The 24,178-nt window shown below is 42.1% G+C and overlaps 2 protein-coding genes and 1 long non-coding RNA gene across 5 annotated transcripts; 1 reads left to right on the top strand and 2 right to left on the bottom strand.

Moving 5' to 3' along the window:
- Nucleotides 1–1,960: 1,960 nt before the first annotated feature.
- On the bottom strand, nt 1,961–4,289 carry LOC121915287. Its single transcript, XR_006100685.1, has 2 exons — nt 4,171–4,289; nt 1,961–2,651 (listed from the first exon to the last, which is right to left on the bottom strand). It is a non-coding gene; the product is annotated as an uncharacterized LOC121915287 (long non-coding RNA).
- LOC121915271 (phospholipase A2 inhibitor gamma subunit B-like) lies at nt 3,877–10,229 on the top strand. Of its 2 annotated transcripts, XR_006100679.1 has the most exons (7): nt 3,877–4,029; nt 5,403–5,519; nt 5,924–6,066; nt 7,060–7,212; nt 7,885–8,028; nt 8,755–9,018; nt 9,694–10,229. XR_006100679.1 is itself a non-coding variant. In XM_042439331.1 (6 exons), the coding sequence occupies exons 1-5, from the start codon at nt 3,966–3,968 to the stop codon at nt 8,988–8,990; spliced, it is 714 nt and encodes a 237-aa protein (XP_042295265.1). In that variant the 5' UTR covers nt 3,877–3,965; the 3' UTR covers nt 8,991–9,018; nt 9,694–10,229. The 2 variants fall into 2 exon arrangements, 1 of the variants encoding a protein (XP_042295265.1); XM_042439331.1 differs by lacking the exon at nt 5,924–6,066.
- A 2,191-nt stretch (nt 10,230–12,420) lies between these two features.
- Nucleotides 12,421–22,064, bottom strand: LOC121915270 (phospholipase A2 inhibitor and Ly6/PLAUR domain-containing protein-like). 2 transcript variants are annotated; one of them, XM_042439329.1, is made up of 7 exons: nt 21,964–22,064; nt 19,518–19,669; nt 17,724–17,840; nt 16,486–16,518; nt 15,517–15,660; nt 13,572–13,742; nt 12,421–12,732 (listed from the first exon to the last, which is right to left on the bottom strand). In XM_042439329.1, exons 2-7 carry the CDS (start codon nt 19,576–19,578, stop codon nt 12,515–12,517), a joined length of 744 nt encoding a protein of 247 aa, XP_042295263.1. In that variant the 5' UTR covers nt 19,579–19,669; nt 21,964–22,064; the 3' UTR covers nt 12,421–12,514. The 2 variants fall into 2 exon arrangements, with proteins under 2 accessions (XP_042295263.1, XP_042295262.1); XM_042439328.1 differs by having other exon boundaries at nt 19,518–19,675; nt 21,964–22,041.
- Between the last annotated feature and the right edge of the window lie 2,114 nt (nt 22,065–24,178).

Below are 24,178 nucleotides of genomic sequence, written 5' to 3'. Positions count from 1 at the left end.
GTGTTTATAGATATATAGAGCAACAATAGCAGCAGCAACAACAGATGGAAGGAGAAGCCAGACTAACCACTAGACCAGCTGAAGATTTCAGAAGGCACAGACAGACGTTTATTTATGGTTCCAGGCTTCCAGCATCCTGGGATGCAAAGAGAGCATCTAGCATCGTTTTCACAACTGTTTTATAGACAAGTACAAACAGGAAAACCCAGACCTCCATTTCTCCTTTCCCCCGGTGACATTTCACAATCTTTATTCTATGGCGTTAGCGAGCATGTTTCTATTCTTGGAATCATATTTTGTAACTTCTGAAATTGTTCTAATTCGTTATGATCTTATTTATGAAACAGGAAAACCTCTAACAGTTATGTCCAAGGTGTTTCACCAGATAGAGAAGCAGTGCATTCCCAAACAAAATCTTATGCAAGAACTGCAAAATCTGAAACCAGTCTTTGCAATAGCTGGACTTTAACTTTCTTTGAGACCTCAAATAATCATCTAGTCTTACCCCCAAAATCATAGTCATAGACAGAACTAGTCAGTCAACAAACAGCAATTCTACTATTTAGTTAAACACAGAGGTCCCTTACAAGTTTTTACATGTGTCCAGAAACCTTTAGAAGAATCCTGGGCTGATGGCAATCCTTATAGCTTGGGACTTTGTGCAAAATTTGCATGTGGTAATTTTGCATGTAAAACAGCATTTTCTGTGCAGGAAACAGATTTTTCCCCTATGGGTAAAATAATACTTCTATGCAGAAATTGTATTTGCTTTGCAGAAAAGCTGTTTTCTGTTCAGAAAATGTAGTAACTTGGGACAAAATGTGCATGTGGATGATTTGCCCCGAACATGGCATTTTCTGTGCAGGAATTGTTTTTCCTCACAGAAAGAATAATAAGTATATGCAGACATATTATTTCCTGTGCAGAAAAAGATCTTCCCTGAGCAGAAAAAAATGTGTTTTGGGTGCAAAACAGACACATGCAAATTTTGCACAATATTGCAAATAGACTTTGAAAACAGCTAAAGACCTCGTAGGAGTTTACAGGATGGAGCTACAGCACTTAAAGTGGTGTCAAACTGCATTATTTCTACAGTGTAGATGCAGCCCAAGAAACTTATAGGAGTTTTATGCCTGCATGGGCATCTTTTCAACTTCCAGTGGTATTAACATATAAGACTTGTGCCACTTTAAAAGCTTACAAGTTTCATTTGGCGTCAACTTTCATGGAGTATAACCCATAAAAACTTATCTCCCTTGCATCTGATGTATGGAGCTGCAGTCTTCAAAAGGTATCTCATATAAAACCTATTAGTCTTTAAGGTACCACAACATTATCTGTACCTTCTCTTGGAATGTGTGTCTTTTTAAAGTGTTGGCAAATAATATTTTTCTTCTTCATAATGCAGAGTAGGGCGAGGAATGGTTAAGTTGAAATGCATTGGTTTTGATTAGAAAGTACAAAAAACCCTGCTTTATAACTTGCTATGTTTCAGATGGTGGAATGACTTTGATGAACAAGTGTTGGCAAAATGCTAATAAAGCCTGTAAAAGTAATAAGCGATTTGATCTTTATTGGTGAAATCCATTGCAAAGACAGCTCTCCACCTTGTGACAAGTCAGAGTAATACACAGATGATGTGATGATGCAGAGAATTACTTAAGATGGTAATTTCTAGGGATGTGGCCACACTTCAGAAATGAAGCAATTTGACCAGCATGACCCTATTGCACAGAATCCTGGGATTTGTAGTTTGCTGAGTCGCCGGAGCTCTCTGAGAGACCAATAGCTCACCAAACAATGGATTCCAGGATTTTACAGAATAACCCCATAGACAGTCAATGCGGGGTCAAACTGCTTTCTTTCTGAAGCATGAATACAACTCTGGGTTTAAGTCCACCTTTGAAAGAAGCTATCCATTGTTATTGATCCCTGTCCACAAAATACAATGACTCAGACAGCTCTTTTAATGTTCATATTTAATGTTCATTTCCAACTCACCTTCTGAATGATGGGGAAGCACATTAGCTTAAGGAAATGCACTCACGGTGAATGACAAAGAAGCCACCAGCATCCATTATTTAAATGCAGTCTGCCATCCTTGTTAACTCTTATTTTTCAGACAGCAAAATCCTGTTAATCCTGTTTTATGCATTTCTTCCTGCTGTCGTCCCATTTCAAAAACTGGTGTCGTTTCTTTTTGGGCAACGAGAGTAATGAAAAGATTACTTCTTATGTTCTCTCCATTATCAGGTGATGAATTCTCTCCCAGCTGCACCCCTTTTCCTTACTCCCTCGACTTTCTTTCCCATGAAGATGCCACCTTAAAAGTAAAGAGTCATCAGAAGGAATAATAAAAACACAAGTCCAGAAAGAGGCGATCAAAAATTCAACCTCAAATGAAAAAGAAAATAATTAAGCCTGGGTGACAAGAAGCAAAAGCAGCAGCCATCTCTCAAGTATAAGCTCTCTTCTTTCTGATCTTGATCTAGCAACCAGCTTCCAATGGAGCTTCCATGAATTACATCTGCAATACAGGCATGAATAGGAAAGGCTTTTCTGTTGTTTGACTCCTGCTTGCTTTCTCTCTCTCTCCAGCTAGTAAAGGTATCCAGGCAAAAGAAAGAGGAGGATAAAGAAAGGAGGAGCATCTGTTGGTGAGAAGGAGGGGAGGGAAAAGAATGGAAGTAATAATTGGACAGTTATTTAAAAGGAATGTGGGAATCCATTCTCCCTCCTCTTCTCCCTTTCTCCCCCTCCTCTTTTTGTATGCAAAGCCTCATATTTCCACAGGTTAGGTAGAGAGAGAGAATAGATTCTCTTCTCAGAGCAAATACAAAAGGGAAAAGCCAACAAACCAGGCAAAACCCAAAGGAGCAGTGAGATTTATGCACAGCAGCCTAGTTCAGGATTCTGTAATACATTTGTTAGGATCTCTACAAAGTCACAATGGGATTAAACTTTGGCTTCCACAGAAGTCTTCTTCAGGCTGAATGGTACAACATTTAAGGGACCCGGGAGAGGCAGCAAAGTCCAAAAACCTGGTTGGAGGTAATGGCCATTATTTCTGCAAATGGACTGACTTCCAAGATGAGAGTTGCAGAATCTCAGTGGAGAAAAGAAGTGGATACAGGGTCACACAATTGCCTTGGCACATCCCCATTCCCCACCCTTCATTTTTCAATAGTTTCAAGATCAAACTATTTTAACAACAACAGCAACAACAACAATGCCAGTACTTTTTTCTATTGCTTCCAGAGGGCAGTATGCAGCCCACAAGGTGTATTTTCCCCATCTCTTTCTTAAAGTACATATTTGCATAGCTCTTCACTTAGTAGACAAAGAAGACTAGACCCTGAGATCTGTCCATTGCATTAGTCAAGGTACTCCAGCCCTTGTATTGGATTAGAGCTGAATGGTGACAAGAGGAGGCCTGGATCTATGACAATTGAGGTGACTGTTATTAATTCAAAGATATAGCAATGTTAGTCTGTAGAATCAGCATGTGGAGAGATCTTGTAGCTCCTTTGAGACTTACTAAAGAATTTGCTCAGGAGGTAGACTTAAGCCTATGAAAGCTTATGCTGACAACTTCTTTCTTTGGCTAGTCTCAAAGATGCTACAAGATCTCTCTACATACTGTTATTAATTCTGTTATCATATACAATTTCTTTGCATTTTCAGGGATAAAAGGAAAAATGCTTGAAACCCAGCACTACAACTCTCAGAATTCCCTAAGAGGCATGGCTACTGGTCATGCTGAGAAGGAAACCTGCGAAACTATAGCCCCAGAAATAACACTTTCAGGTTCTGGACATGACAGAGAATAGGTTTTTTAAAGTTAAGTTCCCACCCCTTCTGGGGAAGAGTTTGTTTTGTGTTATGAAACACTTACACTGGCTCGAACAGAAGCAGACTTTGCTGGACTGAAGATTTTTTTAGTACAGATCAGCACCCAGATCAAGATGACCTCTAGAAACATGGAGAACCCACTGGCCATCAGTGTTCTTGTCACCTTCATAGCTGCAGGTCAGTAAATGAATCTAAAGGGCATTGCAAACTGAAGCGCTTTGAGCCTTTTATTGTCCCAGGCCATAGATGACAACCTGCCACAGACTCATCAGACGTAGTTAACAAATACATGGAATATTTAATTTAGTGGTTAGGTACCTCTACTTATGGTGATCCTCTCTTATCCTTTCTTGTCAAGATTTGTTTAGGGAAGGTTTTCCACTCCAATCTCTGAGAGAGGAAAAACGGTAGGACTTGCCTACAGTTACTTACTGAGAAAATTTAATATTGGGAAACTTCCATGGCTGAGCAGGAATTTGAACCTTGGCACAACAAATGTGAGCCCTGGACTTGGCGCAACAGTCCTAGTGTCAATAACATATTTCCACATTTAAGCAATAAGTGCAGAGGGGAGAGAACAGAGGAAAGGAAGGCAATAAGGATGAAACTACAGTCATTGGAATCTAGGGAACATTAGATAGCAAGTGGGGAAGTGAGTAGTTAGTGCTGGGACTGTTTCCATCACTTGGAATAGATCTGAGATGTTCCTGATGTGCACTGCAATTCCTAAAAGTTGTCACAAAACATGTTGGCTAGAAAACAGAAGTGAAGGCCCTTCTTCCAGGCCAATGACTGCTGGTGCTAAAGAACTCTTAACAACTCTTACTGATCATCAGCAAGCAATGTGCTTTGTATTTTTATTACACTTCACAACCCCTCTCCCTATGTATAAATGTTTCTCTGGTTGAGCTATACTCTCTACATCTAATGAATTGTCCAGTCCATGAAGGTCAAATCAGTTTTTGCTCCTGAGGGAGCCTGCAGCAGCCAAACCGCACGGACTCTCACCGCACCTAAAAGAACCCAGAGAAACAGGGGTCTTTTTGGTGCATGCGGGCACCACCATCAATGCACTCTTAGTGCACTGTGGCACATCTATGATGCAAGCTCAGTGCCCTGACGTACGGATGCAGCAGTGCGCTTTCATCATCATGGCAGTCCCCATGGGGATGGGTGTCCATAAGGAGTAGGATTCAGGAGCATGCAGTGGATGCGTGCTCCCAAACCCTAGAATTGGTGCCGGCACGCCACCTCCCACCCACCTGTCTCGGGCCTAAGTCAGATTTTCCTATCCTGCCAATTTTTCAAAAGATGTTTAAGTACATTAAATTGCACTTAACCATTTAAATCATGTGGCCTTTCTTTCTTTCTTTCTTTCTTTCTTTCTTTCTTTCTTTCTTTCTTTTTCTTTCTTTCTCTAAACCAGTTTGAAACCAAATTTAGTGCAGGGTAAGGTGTATAATTCTTTCAAATCAACAATCAAAGTAACATCAAAGAAAGAAAAGGGGGAAGAGGACAGGATGCTAATCTGCGCCATCTTGATTTTATAGGGGCCTCTCTGGAGTGCGAGATTTGTCAGGGCATTGGACATAGTTGTGTGGGGCACATGGAAACTTGCGCTCCTGCATTGGACCGATGTGGCATTCTTCTGGGTGAAATTGAGCTAGGTAAGTGCTCCATGCGAACAGCCAGGCCTGCCCCACCCTGAGACAACAGGCTAAGCGCCATCTTGCTTGGCCAGCTATGCCCCCATCTCACTTGCTATCCTCCTCCCATATTGTGTTCGTAGCAGAGCTGAGCTACCACTTGTTGTGGAGTTAGATTGGAGGAAAACCTCAGAGTGCTCTTCTGCTCTTGACCCACCACACTGCTGAGATCCTACTTCTAGGCTGCCTGCACATGCATATCTTAAATCTCTATATGTAACAACCTGTAGGGAAAAACTGCTCAATTAAGCATTCTATGTACACTCTTTTCTCCATATGAGGGCATTAGGCCATTATTGGAATTTCCTCCATTAATGTGTTGTTATGTATATCCAAGTGTTTAGATGGGATCTCTTTTCCTGTAGTTTGAACCCGTTGCTCTGTGTCCAAAGTCTCTGGAACAAGCTTGTTTTCTGCTGCAGCAGAGTCTAGGAGAGAGAGCAGTGGCCTCAGATTACCCTGCACTGAAAATCAGTCCAACCCAAACATTAGGAAGAACTTCCTGATGGTAAGAGCTGTTTGACAGCAGATTATGTTGCTTTGGAATGTGGCGGAGTCTCCTGCTTTGGATGTTTTTAAACAGAGGCTGGATGGCCATCTGTTGAGAGTGCTTTGATTTTGTCTTCCTGCATGGCAGAGGTTGGAATGGATGGTCCTTGGGGTCTCTTCCAATTCTCTAAGTCATTTCTGACTTATGAAGACCATAAGGCAATCTATCATAGAGTTTTCTCTGTTCAGACAAGGTTTACTATTGCCTCCCCCAGAGAGTATGGCTTGCCCAAGCTCACCCAGTGGGCTTCTATGGCTGAGTAAAGATTTGAACCGAAGTCCTCCAGAGTTCTGATCCAACACTCAGTCCACAAAACCATGTTGGCTCCTTTCCTGCTTGGCTCTAGCTTACTCACGCTGCCTCTTAAGCTTTTCTCATCTGTTCAACAAGCAGTTAAGGACTACAACTCCCCAAACCTCTTGGCCTTCATGGCTTGCTACAGTTAATAAATTTCTCCATAATCAGGATGGAAAGAATTTGAGTAGTGGCATCGCTGTGGTCATCTGGTGCAGGGGAAGGGGTCAGTGAAGGGGGCACACTGCTCTGCCACCCTCCCTCCCCCCCACTCCAATGGCTTGCTTGCCTGCCCCAAGACAGTCCCCCACTGTCTGGCAAGACTGTTGCTGGTGGGGCAGGTTTGCTACAGGCTCTGGATGAATGTTTTGGGTTCTGGTGTGGTTGCTCAGGGGAGCTGCAGTGCCAGACCCCAAATGAAAGGCATATGATGTTTCCATAAGATGCCAAGACTTACAGAATCATAAAATCATAGAGTTGGAAGAGATCACAAGGGCTATCCAGTCCAACTCCCTGCCATGCAGGAACTCTCAGTCAAAGCATCCCTGACAGATGGCCATCCAGCCTCTGTTTAAAGACCTCCAAGGAGAGAGAGTCCATATGGTTACCACATTCACCTTTCTTTCCCATGACTTGTCTCCTTTCTAATATCTACAGGCTTTTTGCTGATGACCATTGACAAAATGTGCATTGCATCTACTTCCTGTGAGGCCTACACAGACACAGTTATCAACATGGGCAAATCAGGAAGACTCAGGAACCGACTTTTCTGCTGTGTGGGAGATGAATGCAGGAGGATCAACCCAATCTGTATGTCACTGTTCTGCTCCCTTTTCCTTCATTTATTTATCAGTTAGGTACATTTATAGCCTATCTTTCTTCTGCTGAATTCAAAACCCCTTACAGATTCTTCATCTACCCATTTTATCCAACCTGGAAGGTTGATCCATTTGCGGTCCATAACACACTGCAGAAATAATTCAGTCTGAGACCACTTGAACTGCCCTGGCTCAATGCTAGGGAATTCTGGGAACTGTAGCTTTGTGATACATTTATCCTTCTCTGTCAGTGAGATCTGGTTATTATTATTATTATTATTATTATTATTATTATTATTATTATTTTCTTACATCCCGCCTTTCTCGCAATATAGGAACTCAAGGCGGTGCATGAAACTCATAGAACTGTGCAGTGCAGATTAGGGATGGAAATCCTCAGCTATTTTGTTCTCATATGCTTTTATAGTTAACTTTGTGGGAGAAAATGAATATTTCTGTGCATTTTTCATCCAGTATTCGCCCATCACAAAGTTTTATGATACCGTTCTGAGCCAAAATGCATGCACATGTGTGGGTGCATGTGTGCATGAAAATCGTGTTTGTTTGACCTGTTCAGACAGGAACAAACAACTGCTATCGCTGAGTTTTCTTTGTAATCTTCTTGACAGTACTCTTCTTCTTCTCCTATCCCAAATCTATGCAGGGACACCCATGGATACAACCCCCAATGGGATGGTATGCCCAGCCTGTTTTCAAGTGAATGAGTTTGAATGTAAAAAGGAGGAAGAGCTCCAATGTACTGGAAACCAGGATAATTGCCTTCTTGTGACTGGAACAGCCACTAGAGGTAACTAAACCCATAGACGGCTACAGAATCAAACCTATCCACATGTCTAGTATAGCAATGTTCTTCTAGTTCCAACTGGTAAGTCTACACTGCAAAAGCCAAACTGCAGGGGAGAAGAACTGAAGGGACCAAATGTAACCATTTCAGGTTAGTGACTGGGAGGCTGTTAGTAGAAGGAGCACACCAGTTTATTTAGACGAACACAGTGCTGAGTAGACTCTGGCGCACATGCTCAGATTCTGATGGCTGTGTGTTATTTGTGTTGTGTGCCTTCAAGTTGTTTCCAACCCTAAGGCAAACCTATCACTAATACAATTGCCCTTCAAGGTCTCTTCCCATGGTAAGTGATGAAGGTCTGTTCTTCAGCAGATGGATGTTCCCACCCTGTTTATAGCAATGATCTCTGGTGCAAGGAGTCCTTCCCTGATCCGTTTAACAGCAGATTTAGCAGCTTCACAGTTGCCAGGGGTTTAGATAGACCCCCTAAAAAGAAAAAATCTGCACATGTAACTTCAAGTTATGAGCATGTATTATCCAAAAGGATTTCAATTGCTGAAATTTGATATTATGAAGCCAAGCTGGAAGGTCCATATGCTCAGTTACTGGGTTTCCCGAACAGAATCAGAAGAGAAAGAGTACTTGCAGAAAGGCATGACTGTTCTTCTTATGTTGTCAATGTGGTGTTGTCCACATTCCTATCATCTCCTATCGAACTTTTCTTTGCAGGAGGACAAGTTATTCCAATGACCATGAAGGGCTGTACAAACAATGCTGAGTGTCGCCAGCTGCGTGATCATTCGGATACTGTTTCTGGGATCAATGTAATTCTGTCATACAGCTGCTTCCCAGCCTCTGGCAAAGGTGGTGCATGGGTCTCCGAAGCCACCAGGAACATTTCAGATTCATATGGTATTTTTCTTTCAATGCTTGCTGGGCTCTTCCTTGTACAATTCTTCCTCTGAATCCACCCAACCAATGACAGAGATTCAGGTATGCTCTACTCAGTTCCTCCTTGCCACTTATGTGGGACTCTTGAACCATATACAGCAGGCCCTCCACATTCTCTGGAGTTAGGGGTGAAGGATATCAGTTAAAGTGGGAGGAAATTCCACGAACATCTGCTGGAAGTCTACCATAGGATCACACTTGATGATCTACAAATGCCTAGAGACGTGTTCTCTCTAGAAATCTCTAGGCCCTCCATTGTGACTTCCAATGGCAGTTGCTTATAGCTGAGCAGCTGTGTACAACATGCCCCTTTGTATGCCACCACCGCCATGCCAAGCCACTTGCTCTGAGGTGAGAATGAGGCACCCAGCCATGTGATCAATGCCAGGAGCATCATTCTGACTTCAGAACAAGCAACATGTGGTGATAGTGGGTGACTAAGTGGGATACACATGTACTGGGAGGAAGGCAGGGTAATAATAATAATAATAATAATAATAATAATAATAATAATAATGGCTTCTTGGTGTCACAGTGGATGGGCCCTAGTAATGAGGGTTTGGGGTATCTCTGGGACCAGAATACTCCAGGCTGCTCCCAGAGTATTGTGGCCACAATGGGATTTGGGTAAAGATGTCAGACACTATTTATATGTAGCATGTGAGCTATATGGATGTGGCCAAACCTCTAACTGGACTTGTTTCCATCTCTTTATAGTTGGTAAGATTCAAGCTAAGAAGTTGTGTTCATTCTGACCAAGACCAGTGGAAGAAAACTACAGCGGAAACCTTTCAAGTTGTTGCAACTTCTTGCATTTAGTGACATTTTATTAGTCACTCTGTACCCTGTACATTGTGGATTTTTCTTTGTGTATGTACTCTGATAATTGCTATTGCATAAAAGGGTGAAAGAGTGAGACTGAGATCAAACAATGCTTACAGAAGCCTAGGCTGGCCTATCATTTGAGATGGCAAGACACCCACCAGGGAGAATGTTTTGGATGTCAAGAAGCTGTTGTAGTAACAGGCCAGCTCTGCAAGATTGTTTTGCAGGTCCTGACCATTCCATCTCCCCCAGAGACTGAGAAAGAAAGGTTAATTACCAGCAGATGAAATAGTACCAACGCCTCTAAAGATCCCAACCTCAGATATGTCAATACACTACAACTGTTCTCCAAAACAAAGAACAATCTCTTCCTCCTTGCATCTTCTGTTGTGCAAAACAAAGCAACCTTTGCATTTCTTTCCATCTAATGTTGTGTTTATTTTTGAGTTTTAATATTTTATTAGGTTTACGAATGAAAATAAAACATGACACAATTATCCATTACACCACCGTACATTACAGTCCAAAACACTACAGTAAACCCGCACCATACACAGGCATCTCTTCTACAGCTTTCAGCATATGCTGAAGCCGTGGTGCAATGTTAATAATGGTATGTGCGCCTATGGCGTGTGCACCATACCGTGCCATGTGCACGCACCCCATTATTTTCAATGGGTCACGAGCATATGGATTCGCCGCATAAGGGAAAGGAGAATTGTATTAACAGAACAACACAAATGGATAATTCATACACAGAGAAGGCTAAATGTCTTCTAAAACTACAGTGTTCAGAATTCCACAGCACTCAGCCAATTAGGTTGCAGAATGATGTTGCACTGTAAGGTGAAAAAGATCATTGTGCCCATGTGGTGTTTTTGGGGGGAGAACATCTATTTTCCCCCTATTCTATTCCACTATAATTATACTCCTTTTTTCCCCCTGAACAGGGACTCAAAATCCCTTAAGGTAATGCATGTGCCTTCAAGTCACCTGTTAACTTATGGTGACACCACAAATTTCACAAGGTATTCTTAGGCAAGGAATACTCAAGAGGTGGTTTGCCATTGCCTTCCCCTGAAATATTGCCTACAGCACATAGCATTCCATAATGCTCTCCCTTCCAAGCATTAACCAGCCCTGGCCTTACTTAGCTTCCAAGATGAGACGGGATCTGGTACCTTCAGGATATTTAGTGCCCAATAAAGCTCCTGTGTATGCCATGTATAAAGCATGTCAAGAAATAGCACTCTTCCCACAAGCATTCTAGTCCAGGAAAAAGCAGGGAATGATGAGGAAGGAGGGACAACTGCTGCGGTTTTCTGTGCACTCCCATTTCAATATGTACTATTTTTAAAACAGAACAGAGCTATATTTCCTCACTGACTCATGGCCAGGTGGGGCAACCATACACTTTGCAAGGCAAATGGCTAGACCAAATGGCTCAACAGATGGCCCCACTACTCCTTTCAGCACTGGATTGGGTCCGTGACAACTGCATGCCATGGCCCTGATCCGGTGCTTTGCTGGCACTAAAAGGAACTAAAATGTCACTCCTTTTAGCACTGGCAAAAAGGTGCCCTTGCCACCATGGTGGTGGCTTTTCAGTATTTCTTTGGTGCAGCGTGTCTAAATGCTGCACCAAAGGAGAGCCTTGACACCCCCGCCATTTGGTTTGGCATGCGGTGCGACACTGAAGTTGGGGTGGCATTGGGGCATGTGCCCCCTTCATTCCACCCCTAGGCTGGCATTAAACACCAGTCTGTTTAGCCACTAATGTACCAAAAACGCCTTGGAGTTCAGAAAATTCCTGGGATCTTTTGTCAGGGTTTTAGGAGAAGGAGGTGTAATACCATGGGCCCATCTTTGCTAGGACTGTATAATTTCATGTCTGCTTGTTTGGGAGAAACAACACAAGAGTCTGGGGACAGTGAAAATTCTGAGTATAAAATGATTTTTTTTTTTGGTAGAAAGAAATCAAATCTCTCCAGAGGGTTGTGTGTGCAATAGCCTTGACATCAAAGTATGCAGTTCTGTCTTATGTTTAAAACTACCCTCTGGTACATGCATGCAGAGATGGAGAGAGACCATGGTTGAAGTCCACTCCAGAAAGTGATAGCAATAATATTCCATCAAGACATAGGTAGAGATAGTACAGTGGGGATACACTGAGTAATCAGAGTGGCACCTATTACGAACAGATGACAGTAGTAGCTGAACCAGGCCATTACTGCTCATCTTTCAGATTCTGGGCAACTCTGGCCTGGCTTAGTGGAGGCCAGTGGCCTTTGCGTTGGGGTATAGTGAACCTGCTCTGGATTTTGACTTTAAAGGAACTATCCAAAGTGCTGGAGCCTATGCCCAAATAGACTCAGAACCTTGGATAGCTCTTTTAAAATTTCGAAGTCAACCCAAAGATGATTCACCACACTCCTGCCATAGAAACCAGAGAACTCATGTGACATGTTACTTGTTCTACTAGCCACTAGTGGAATCTGCTAGTAAGCACTCTTAAGACCAGCCCCCTCATGAATTATCCACAACTACCTGGAGACCAGAGTAAGATACACACACATACACAAAATGGGCAACTGGAGTTAATTGAAATTCTTCATTTGTTGGTAAACATACGGTGTAGCTATGCAGTAAGAACCATAATCAAGGAGGAAGGAGGTAAGAACCACACAGGTGTTCCCTCCCCACCAGCGGGAAATCAAACAATGATCTTCACAAGGAGAAGCCCAGCAAGGACTGGGAGAAAGGGACCAAACAATCCTGGAGCACTGTCGAGCATATCACGAGCAAGTTCACAAGTACCTCCTCCAGCAATTGTGATGGTGGCTAACTGGACAATACCCTCATCAAAAGTGTCACAGAAAGCTTTGTTTGCACAGCCTTGGATGGAAATGTTTGAGGTCACCATTTTGGGGCCTGTGAAGAGATTCAAAGGAGATGATAGTGAGATTCAAGGGAATTGCAATGCATACCTGTCTTTGACCATCTGTTTCTTTCTTGGAAAGCCAGCGGCTGGATAATTCATGAGGGACTAGACAGAAAGATTGGAAACTTAAGACTTAGTGGAAGCTTCCTTGCAATCTATCAGGGTATGTAAAGGGAATGGGTGGATCTATGGCAGGGTGGAGAATTTGTGTCTCTGTAGATGTCGCTTGACTCCAGTTCTCATAAGTACTAACCAGTATGGACAATGGTGAGGGATAATGGAAGCTGTAATCCAATAACACCCATGGGATGCAGCCACAGAATTGATCTAGCAAAGGAGGGAGAAAGGATGCATTTCTGTCCAAAGCAATTTAGATCACAGAAGAGAGCCACTATATTAAGACAACCAAGGTGAAGCAAGCTTTATTCTGTCTTATCAAAGTAACCTGTTCTTGTATTGGTTTCAAAGACTATTGAAATGGAAAGGAACCAAGTAGTTATCAGAGCCTGGACATATCCCTGTGGTCTTTGATTCCATGTTCCAGATTGTGATATCTCAATATAGCCCAAGATTCCATAGCACTGAGCTATGACATTAAAGTGGTGTGAAACTGTATTCATTTTGCAGTGTAGATGCAGCCTTATGCATCTCTCCCTTCCTCCCCTCCAACTAGTGCATGGCTCTGTCAATTCCCTTGGTGATGCCTTCCAGGGGTAGAAGGCATGTGGGACTGTGTGGGGAGAGCATATCACTCTACCTGTCCAGTAGAAGACTACAACCACAAACTCTGTCTATGGGTATCTGTGCCAGAAAGAAAGAGAGGAATTACCATTGTGTTGTACTATTCCAGGTGATCCAGTATTTCCAGTTCCAGATATGACAAGGCAGTAGTCCTGGTCTCCCACACATTCAACCATGCTTTTGGGCTTGCATTTGGTACTCCAAAAAGAAAAGCAGACTGGGCATTGCTTCCCGTTGAATGTTGTGTTCACTGGTGGCACTGTGAGAAAGATAGGAGAGTCAGAAGGAGAGAAGAGTGCTAAAAATGTGAGTAGGAGGGAAAGCAGACAGCTTAAACCTTCACTTTTCGAGGTCTCCTTCTCTTCCACTCCTGGTTTTCAAACATTGATTAAATCTCCAAGTGAGTAGTTATTGTTTTAAAAATAATTAGTTGCCATTAGGAGTCCATTGTTGTTGTGGCTTTGTGCCTTCCAGTTGTTTCCAACTTACGGTTATCCTAAGGCAAACCTATCATGGGGTGTTCGGTGGCTGAGAGTGTGTAACTTGCCCAAGGTCACTCAGTGGTTTCCATGGCTGAGCAGGGAATCAAACCCTAAAAGTCATAGTCTAGCACTCAAAGGCTACATCATGTTGGCTCTCTATAATTCCACACCCCGACATAGTTTACATTCTAGCTTACAATTTTCCTGCTTCTAAAAAGTAACTAAAATGACCCCACTGAAAATGCACTGAGCAAAGTAGCATGGGAAAATAACTTAAACTGGCGAAGTTTTGCCATTTAGTGAGGCTACATCCCAATAATTATACAAGTAACTTTAAAAGTTGCAATTACACCAGAGAAGGAGGAAAGATAGCCCTTACTGAGTCAAATTCGTCACCTAATTTACATGTATTTCTGTTTTTTGGGGGGAGAGAGGAGGAATGCATTATTGCTCATTATTCATTATTTGTAACTAGTTACTTCCAAGTTCTAGTAATATACAGATAAATTTTATATCCATTCGTTGATGGCGGACCTTTATGTACTTTGGTCATGGTACTTGATAATGGGACTCTGATACAAGAGCCTTTGCATGCTACACAGTTATAATGCCATTATTCCACTTTATGTGTCATTGTTCCAGCCTATGGAATCCTGGGATTTGGAGTCTAAGGAGACGCATTTAGAATTCTCATCCAGAGGAGCTATACAAATGAGGAGAAAGGGAAGGTGAGACACTTTCTGCCCCGGGTCGGTGCCGTAGCAACCTCATGTCGCATCCACAGTTTGAAAATAGATATAAATTAAAAAAAAAAGGCAAATTATGATTTTGTCATGTTATACAAACGGCCACCTGTTCTATGCCACTGTATGCAACGGGACATGAGCATCCACTGATTTTGGGATCCATAGAGGCTCCTGGAATCAAACCTCAGCAGGTATCAAGGGCCCACTGTAGAATCATAGTACTGTAATTGTGTAGTATGAATGGGTCCCTGGTGGCATGACAACTTTCCTAGGGAAAGGGTCTGAGATTGAAAAGTCAAGCTAAAGAAATACTCTGACAGCTTTTTGTGTGCTGGGAGGGGGCACACCCTAAAGTGTGTATTGGGGGGGGGGGATTGGCTTATTTCCCCGTGTGGTTCCCCACATCCGCTGTACACTAATGCTTTCCCCTTTTTAGAATGAGAGGAAATGACCACAAAAAAGAGCAGGCTTGATGCTACAGAAAGGCTTCTCAGCTGCTGAGAAGGGAAAGCCCACTCTTATCTTGAAACACTGATCTGATCTAAGAACAGCCTTTTCTTTGTTTCTGTTTCCTTGTTATTATTCTAGTTTCTTGTGCATTGTGAAGAGTGGACAGGTTAGATGAGAAACCTCTACATGATGAGGGGTTCCCCATTCCTATCTCAAATCAAATGCCTTAAGGTAGAATTGGGATTTTTCACTAAAATCTTCCACTAAAATTTCCCACTACAAATGGGTAACGTGTGTGCAAGGTTGTGTGACGTAATGAGGAAAGGACAGAAGGATACATCAGTAAAGCACATACAGGGGAGAACAGGCTTCATGCACTTTTCATCTTTGCAGCAGGACAGCCTGGTGACAATTATTCCTCCATCGCCCACATTAACAAAGGTGATGTTCTCATTGCAGGTATGGGCTTGGGTGCACCTCTTAATCACAGCATGTTTTTCTGGAGGGATCAAAAAGGAGATGAGATACTTTAAGTTGGAGAAGCAGCCTGGGATTGTTACTGACCACAATTTTGTTGACAACTTATATCCCCCCCCCCCCCCCAATAAGCTGCTTTGGGTCCCACTTCAGGAGAAAGGTGGCATATAAATACATAAAAAATATTGGTGTGAAGTGAAGATCATTACACTAGGTTGCACTTCCTAAGAGGTTGTAGAGGGTTGGTGTCCTCCTAATCAGGATTATGGAAGAACAGAATCATTGTGCAACAGGTGGCCAAAGTTATTGCTACCTGTCGATTGGCTGTGCAATGGTACAAACCAGTACAACTCCAACATAGTTCAGTATAACTCCAGTCTAACAAGATCCTGGCCACTGATATCTCTCTCTCCCTCTCCCTCTCCCTCCCTCTCTCTCTCTCTCTCTCACACACACACACTTTTGCATTTTGTGCAAGCAATGACTACAATCTTATATTACTCAGCATAGTTCCTCATGCAGATCTACAGTATTCTAGGTCTTTATACAGAGGCTGAATGGCCATCTGTCAGGGATGCTTTGATTGTGATTTCCTGCATGGCAGGGGGTTGGACTGGATGGCCCTTCTATCATTCTATGATTCTAGGCATCTGGCTATGTCTCCATGTCTAGACAGAAAATGATTACAGTAGTGCTGAAATCTGCTAGGGTCCTTTGGAGAGCTCAATGCTGACTTTGGGTCTGGCAACAGAAGCATAACCACATGCTTCCCCAATCTTTATTGCTCCCCAAGAGACAAAGAATTGCCACATGGGGGAAAGGGCTTTAGATGTTATATGATACTTACTAATGTGAGAATAAGCATCCGTCTTCTTAGAGGCTGGGGGGAAAAACAGAAACAGAAACGAATTAGGAGTGAAGGATCTGTCCAATAGTGAACAAAAGACAAAAGTGAAGATAAGGCAGTATTGTAGCCATAAGGTTATGAGTTCGATCCCAGGGCTCCAAGGTTGACTCAGCCTTCCATCCTTTCATAGGCCAGTATAATGCATACTCAACTTGCTGGGGGCAAATGGTTTACAAACTGTTTAGAGAGTGTTGAGCTCACCATGAAGTGGTAAAGAAAAGTAAATGCTATTGCTGTTGCTGTGTCTTGTACCAAACCACAATGAAATAGTTGCCGTTTTCATACACCACTATCACTAAAGGGATTTAACAATATTCTAGTCTTCATGCTAATCAGGAAAACAAGGAGGAGTACAAATATTTATTCTCTGAGCTTGGAGAAAGAAGGCTAGGAGCTGAGATAACAGCTATCCTTAAATATCTGAAGGGGTGGCAGGTAGAAAAGGGAGCAAACATGTCTTCTGCCGCTCCAGAGACTAAGATTCAAAACACACCGGAGAAAATAATCCAGTTTGAGACCACTTTAACTGCCTTAGCTCACTGCGAGGGGATACTGGGAACTGTAGTTTTGTGCGACATTTAGCCTTCCCTGTCAGAGAGCTCTGGTGCCACAATAAACTCCAATTCCCAGGGTTCCTTAGCAGTGAGCCAGGGTTATTAAAGTGACCTCAAACTAGATTATTTCTGCAGTGCATTTTTGGACTATCATATACAAATCAAAGGATTTAGATGACAAGAAAAGAGATTCTACTTGAACATTAGGAAGAACTTTTTTATTGTAAGATCAGTTTGACGATGGATTGCCTCAGAGGATGGTGGACTATCCACCTTTGGAGATTTTTAAACAGGGGTTGGATGGGCATCTTTCAGGGGGTGCTTTAACTCTGTATCCCTGCAATGGAGGGGGTTGGATTAGACAGCCCTTCTAGCTCTAGCATTCTATTATTTTAAGATTCTCGGTGCAAGGACATATCAGGAGCAATTCCAGGATGAAGAAAAGCATCTGTTTTAAAGTGAAAGCCCCAGGTAATTCAAAATCCCAGTTGAGCTGCTTTCCAAAAGACTATTAGAAATTATTCAGACAACCCTGGCTATGATGGAATAGAAAACTGGAGTGATTTGAGCGTTTGTTTCACACTCACCAAAGCCTCCAGGAAGCCACTGATCTCATGCACTTACCCAGCATTCTCTCTGACTGAACAATGATGCATGTATCTAAAAAAGACAAGCAATTGTGCACAGTTCCATTGCAATCATAGTCAGTGCTGCGACAAATCTCACACTTCAGGGAGACTCCTGAAAACAAGGAAGTGAGAAGAGAAAGAAGTATTAGCTCGATTAAATCTCATTAGTTTCCTGTTTTCATTTTCTTTGCCAGGGTTAAAAGAAAGAGCTGTCAAAGAATTTCACCCCAATTTTACTTGGACTCAAAGTGCATTGCAGTGCTCCTAGCATGACTGTTCCTTAGAGGAGGTTGGATAATTTCAAAGGAGAAAGTTTTCATTGCTAACAAAAAATTATTAATTAGAAAGGGCAGCAAAGCAAGCCACTTAATTCATGTCAGTAGTGGTTGGTGGCTTTTATGTTAATGGTGTGAGAAATTCATTCTGGGTGCTGTTCCAAACGTTAATGGAGCTATCCATGGTTCTAAAGTGGAATTGCTTACATAAACCACCCTGACATATCAGAATCTGAATGGAATGGAAGTCTGAGCCATGAGCTTGGAAACTCTGATATAATTTACCAAGGTTGCCAAGTCACTCCTGCAAAGAGCTTTTGTGGGGAGCACTCCATCATGTTAATAAAGGGCCCAAACAGACAGGCTAAAATAAAGCTGCTTCAGGTCACTTTGGAGGTATGCTGTTTAAATGAGACATGCATCTAAAGAGGCCAGAAGCTGCACCAAAGCTGTGCTCCAGTCTTTAGGATTGGAGCATGGCTTTGGCATGCCTTCCGGCCTCTGCATCATTTAAACAGCATATTTCCAAAGTGAGTGACCCAAAGCAGCTTTATTTTGGCCTGTCTGTTCAGGCCCAAATTTGATAGAGGTTTTGACTATAGGCTAAGCAACAGTTGGTCATGTATAGCCTGCTTTAAGGTAAGCAACCATTCACCAGCCTTTGCTAAGTAACCTATTTCCCAGTCTCTTGTCATATGGTACAAGATATATCCTATAATCTACACAGTGCCAGCTTGTTCTTTTGAGGGGGGAGGGGGAATCCTAGGACCAGAATACACAATTTAAAAGAGTTGCAAGCATTTTTCGGGGTTAGCTCATGCAAAGCCATATTAGTTTCTCCATCTAGCCTGATCCCTACAAAAAAGATGTATCACCTTGGAGAGATCTTTTACAGTTCAGATTAAAACCCAGAGCAGACTTGCCACCCAATGACATGGACACCATGCTAAGCATAACAAGTTAAAATAGTTTGAAAAGATTAACACATTTTAAAATCATTTAGCATGGTGAGTTACCAGCAGGGGCTAAAGGTTTTCATGAACCACCATTGTGAATAAATGGAAACAGCATTGGCACCAGTGAGTTTTCCAAGGGGAAAACATTGCACAGCTGGGGTGCCATCAGACCTCATTCCACAGACAGGCACATAAAGAGAGAAGTACTTCCTCAGTACTGAGGTCCCAAATCATTTAGGGCCTTAAATGTTATCATTCACATCTTATGTTTGGTTACATTGTCTGGAATCCTGTTGATGTCTTACACCTGTCTAAGTTCCCTTATGGAAGCAAGAACAATTTGGTCTTATGTGGAATATCCTGTTTGGGTTCAAGCTCCTTACAGGATTTAAACGTACATTCATCTGTATGTTCAGTGGTGCTATGTTGCTGCTCAAGGCAAAGATGAACTACCACAATCAATGCATAACGCTGCACATGGAGAGTTTGTCTACACAACCTATACATCATCTTACCATAAACTGCTGGTCAATCATTCCATAGTCCTGTTTTGCTTACCTTTATTTGCCAGGAATAGCAATAGTCCTGTAGTAAGCCAATACAGGGCGAGAAGATGCATTAGAAGAGGGAGTCCCTGCAGCTTTGGTGGCTACACACTGGGCACAGCTTATCACATCACAATGCTTCAAGAAAGGGCAGGATGGTCTCTTCTAACCCTCAGAAGGAAAGAAAGAAAGAAAGAAAGAGGAGAAAGAGGAGAAAAAGTTAAATGAAATATGTAAACTTTTTTTAACCACAATCCACAGTGCAATTGCTCAGCTGAAGCAAGGTTCCCCAGACATGCTGTAACCACACACTACAAGGTCTTGACCTTCAAATGGCTATATCCATTCAGATGCTGTTTCTTTACCATATCCAAGCTGTCTGAGGTTCTTACATCTCTCCTCTTTAGTGCTGTGTGGGCAAAGGCGCAGGCGCCAGTGCCAGGTACATAACAGAAGCATTTAGGTGTGAGCATTAAGAGAATACACTGAAGACACCCTGTGACATTTCAAAAAGTTGTCTCCCCTCTTCTCCTGGCCCACTCCAAAAGGTTGCAGCTGCAATGATGGTTGAGCTAAGGCAGAGAGCACATGGGGGTGAAGGCTGGGGAAGTCCTCAGCACTAGTGTATGTTTCAGCACATACATGCTAGTAATGACACTCACTTCTAAGGCTCAGCTGAAAAGGCTGCCAGTTGCTCAAGGTGGGCTCCTACTCTGATGCAGCCTCAGTATGGAGATGCCCTATTGTGATGCCCTCACTGAAGGATGAGTCAAAGGGATGTAACAGGTCTGAGAGAGAGAGATGGTCTGTGCCATAATCTTCTCCTTGTCTTGTTTTTACAGAGAGACTGGAGCTTCTCCATCCTCTGCCTTCAATCATGTATTCTGCTTGGTTTCTCTATTTGTAATCATGGGATGTCCATGTGTTGCTTTGAATTGTCTTTGGTTGCTTGAAGAATGTCTTTGCGATGAACAAACTATTGGCTTTGCAAAGTTTAGACAGTTGCTCTCTTGCTTCATTTCTTGAAGCTAGGCAAAAATGTACCTACAATCTTTGATTCTACTTTGTTTCCTGCTTTTGCATTCCAACCTATGAGTAACAAGAAACCCTGTTATGATGTGGGATCAGTTTCCTCTTGGACTCCAACATAAAGAATCTTGACCCAATAAAGGTATCACTGTTGAGCCCGACTTATAGTCAAGTATTTACAATATTTCATCCTTACTATCTGCATGCACTGACCACAAAGTTCATTTTCTTTCAGAAACAGGCGTGCTTCTGCTCAGACTGATTTTGGAGCTGATCATATGAGGACCGAAAGCAGGATTTCAGCCGGATAGTAGCACCTTCCTCTGTGTCTTACAGCTTGATATCATGGTTCTTCAGTTCTCTTCCTGCAGGAGATGGGTGTAAAAATTAATCATTTGCCAAACGGATTTTTCCAGCTAGAAACAAAGATTTACCTTTACAATTGTCTCTAGCAGGAAGAGAAGCGAGAAACTATGTCATGGAATAAAGCATGTAAAAAGGGGCTACTCTCCAGCTGAAATTTTGCTTTCTTTCCTTGGTGCTTTAGTGAGTTTTAATAAGAAATTTAAAGAATCCTCCAAGACACTGAAGCTTTGGGGGAGATCTACGACTAACATGTTGGATAGGAATCAGCATGTTGGAAAGCTCCTTTAAAGATTAAAACCCATTCTATTGATGTGGAAAGAGGAAGATCACATTGCAAATGGATGGACTCAATCCAGGGTTTGCTAGATCAGAGAGGGCTGTCAATAACTGCTCCCCCTGGAGGTCTAGCATTCATCTAATCATCATAAGTCGACAGTGATATGACATCAAACAACAACAAAAGACACATTTTCACTGGACGTTGCTCCAGTTTAATATTGCTTGGAACCAGTGGTCCTGCAACCTTGGGATCCCCTTTACATCTACAGCAGACATCACTTTCCCCCCCTGTTCAGTGTAGTACATGAAACAATATATTTTGTTAGTGTTTTTACTTTTGTTCAACATTCATATATATAATATATTATAATATATATATATATATTATTCCATCTGTTAACATTTTATAAGGAGATAGCTTTCTTCCTCCTTCAGCCAGATGCTCTAAGCTCTCTCCTTGCTTTTCTCTTCCCTAACAGGACTGAAAAGGTTTGAGAAGAGGAGGAGAAGGGATCAGGGCCTCCAAGTCTTCCTCCTCCACTGATCACGAACCACTGCATTAAACCTTTAGAGCATTTACTTATGGTGGGCATCCTACTTCAAGGTAGGACATTCCCATTAGGTATTGAATGTACTGTCTAGAGACAGCCATCATATATATATATAATCACCAGTATTTACGTGCCATAAAAAGTAGAACGTGGAGCTTTATCTTATCCAAATTCCTTGTTTACTCACACACTTCTAGCAAGTGTACTTTGGCTACTCATTCACTATTACTCTACCTAAAGATATATGATTTTATCTTGTGAGTTCCCAATAATCCTTTCTCTGCTTCCTCCTTAGATGTCCATTGTTACATATGTTTACATCCCAGGGATCTCTCTATGGGAGGTTTTCACGCCGAACAGAATCTGAAATAGAATGGAACTGAGATAGCAACTGTGACACAACGGGCGGCACAATCAATAGTGTGCCTAGCAACCACAAGAACAAGAGCACTGATGATTGTGTGAGTGAGAAAACATACAACTCTGCTAGTGCATTGCTTCCTCCAATGTCTGACTTGAAATATTGAAATATTTCCATTGAAATATTCTGAATCTATTTTGAAGGATCCTAAAGTCACAACATACCTTTGCATCCCATGATAAAATGGGGGCAGAAAATACTAATCTAAGCTAAATCTAAAATTCTGCACCAAGGAACCCAAATTGTGTGGCATTCGTCAGACAAATCCATACGCTTGATGCTTATGCATTCAACTGTGAAAAACAAATATAGCTCTTTCTTCCCTTTTCCTTTGCGGTACTATCATCCCTTCTTATCCGATATGGAATAGAGTCTTTGAATGTCAGAAAACACACTGGTTCAAGTGATTGGATCCTAGTTGTTTCCAAAATTCCATATCTATGGGTTTTCTGTAAGGACTATCTTGACATTTTTGCCACACATCCTAGACATAAGCCTTGTGTAGTCAACAGTTTGCTTTCACCAGAACCAACCAGAAGGTTATTGAAAGCCCACATATAGGATGGGAATGCAGTGTTTCCTGCCAATCTGTTGTGAATGTTAAGCGGCATGTTGCCTCACACCATGAAACTGGCATATCACTATTAAGACAGTAGCCACTGAAAGCTTTATCTTCCTGCCATTTGTCAAATTCCCTTTAAAGACATCGTATTGGAGGACCACCACCCAGTCTCATAACTGCAAGTACATATCTATATGTTTCGAATTCTGTGTCTTTATAAGTGTATACCATGTTCAAAAGCTCTGCTGCTTTAAAATAAGGTTTAAGGTTATCACTGTGTTGGTGTCTTCTTCACAAAATTGGGCAGTTCAAGACTAAGATGGATGCTCCAACTAAGCTGCCCCAGGAATGAAGGCTATGGTCTTCTAGGCCATATCAAAAATAATGCTTACATACAATATACCCTCATTTGGCCTCCATTGACCAGATGAGGAGGATGAAGAATCTTGGACCAGCAAGGTTGCCCTGGTCCTCTGTTTCTTTATGAAACTTTAAAGACCTATTGTACTGCTAGAGGATGACAGTAAGTATATGATGGCTATATGCAAGAGGAAATTTCAGAATGTATACTTTGTTAGTCAAGCTATCCCTGCTGATATTTCCTCTTCTATATAGCAAGAATGTATAGAAGCCCTGGCCATCCTAACCATAAATAAGTAGCTGAAGTCCAGAGTGGAATACAGTCCATTGCAAATAAAATGGGGGTGGAGGGCAACATTCTTTCATAGTTCTGATAGCCAGAGAACCCCACCAGCAACAAAAGGAGTTGGGCATCTTTGCTCATCTTGGAGGCATGGCTAACTGTCCCGAAATGACACCATTATTGTAGTGAAACTCATTCCCTCAAAAAGCGAAGGCAGAATTTTAAGGTATTTACTCTGTTCCAAGCTAGGCATGTCCACCATAAAGCAAGTACTGCTGGAAGAGTGAGTGCCAGGAAGAGAGATGTCCATGAGCCTGGTGGCATGTCTTCTAACCCCTAAAATTACTTTGCTATTCTATGTCACTAAGTTTAAAGTGTGATAGCAAATCTGATCAGCTTTTGTCTAATGAATAGTTAGAGAGTACCAACTTGTCCTTTGCTTCCGGCAGCACAATGCCTTGGCTTTGTGGTTCTTTAGGGCAGAATTGGTACCTAGAACTCATCCTATCACTTCTGATGGGCAGTCACTGCGAGCAAGAGAGTGTCACGGGCAGCAAATCGATCTTCTCCAACCTCAGAAGGACACCTGATTTTCTGGATAGAACTGCTACTGGACACAGAGGATTACTTCATGTTTATTCTTAACATGTGTTTGCAGATATCTTCAGCTCAGAGAATTTGCTTCATCAGAGAGATCTATTCCACAGTGTGCACATTTTTCAAAATGCAGAGTCTGCTGAGACTTTTCTTCTTCTCTAGTCTTCTCTCTACAGGTAAATTACAGTGAAGCTGCTCCATTAGGGTCATTAGGATTGTTTGCCTT

This window comes from Sceloporus undulatus, chromosome 9, assembly GCF_019175285.1.
Source record: "Sceloporus undulatus isolate JIND9_A2432 ecotype Alabama chromosome 9, SceUnd_v1.1, whole genome shotgun sequence".
NCBI lineage: Eukaryota > Metazoa > Chordata > Lepidosauria > Squamata > Phrynosomatidae > Sceloporus > Sceloporus undulatus.
Note: the sequence above shows the minus strand (reverse complement) of the source record. Positions and strands in the feature narration are given on the sequence as shown.

Coding starts and splice junctions, on each gene's coding strand:
- LOC121915271 (XM_042439331.1), top strand. CDS start 3,966: ATGACCTCTAGAAACATGGAGAACCCACTGGCCATCAGTGTTCTTGTC. Junction 4,030..5,402: donor TGTCACCTTCATAGCTGCAG/GTCAGTAAATGA, acceptor TTGATTTTATAG/GGGCCTCTCTGGAGTGCGAG. Junction 7,213..7,884: donor CAGGAGGATCAACCCAATCT/GTATGTCACTGT, acceptor AAATCTATGCAG/GGACACCCATGGATACAACC.
- LOC121915270 (XM_042439329.1), bottom strand. CDS start 19,578: ATGCATCTTCTCGCCCTGTATTGGCTTACTACAGGACTATTGCTATTC. Junction 17,841..19,517: donor GCTATTCCTGGCAAATAAAG/GTAAGCAAAACA, acceptor CCTTGTTTTCAG/GAGTCTCCCTGAAGTGTGAG. Junction 13,743..15,516: donor CATGAAGCCTGTTCTCCCCT/GTATGTGCTTTA, acceptor TCTTTCTCACAG/TGCCACCAGTGAACACAACA.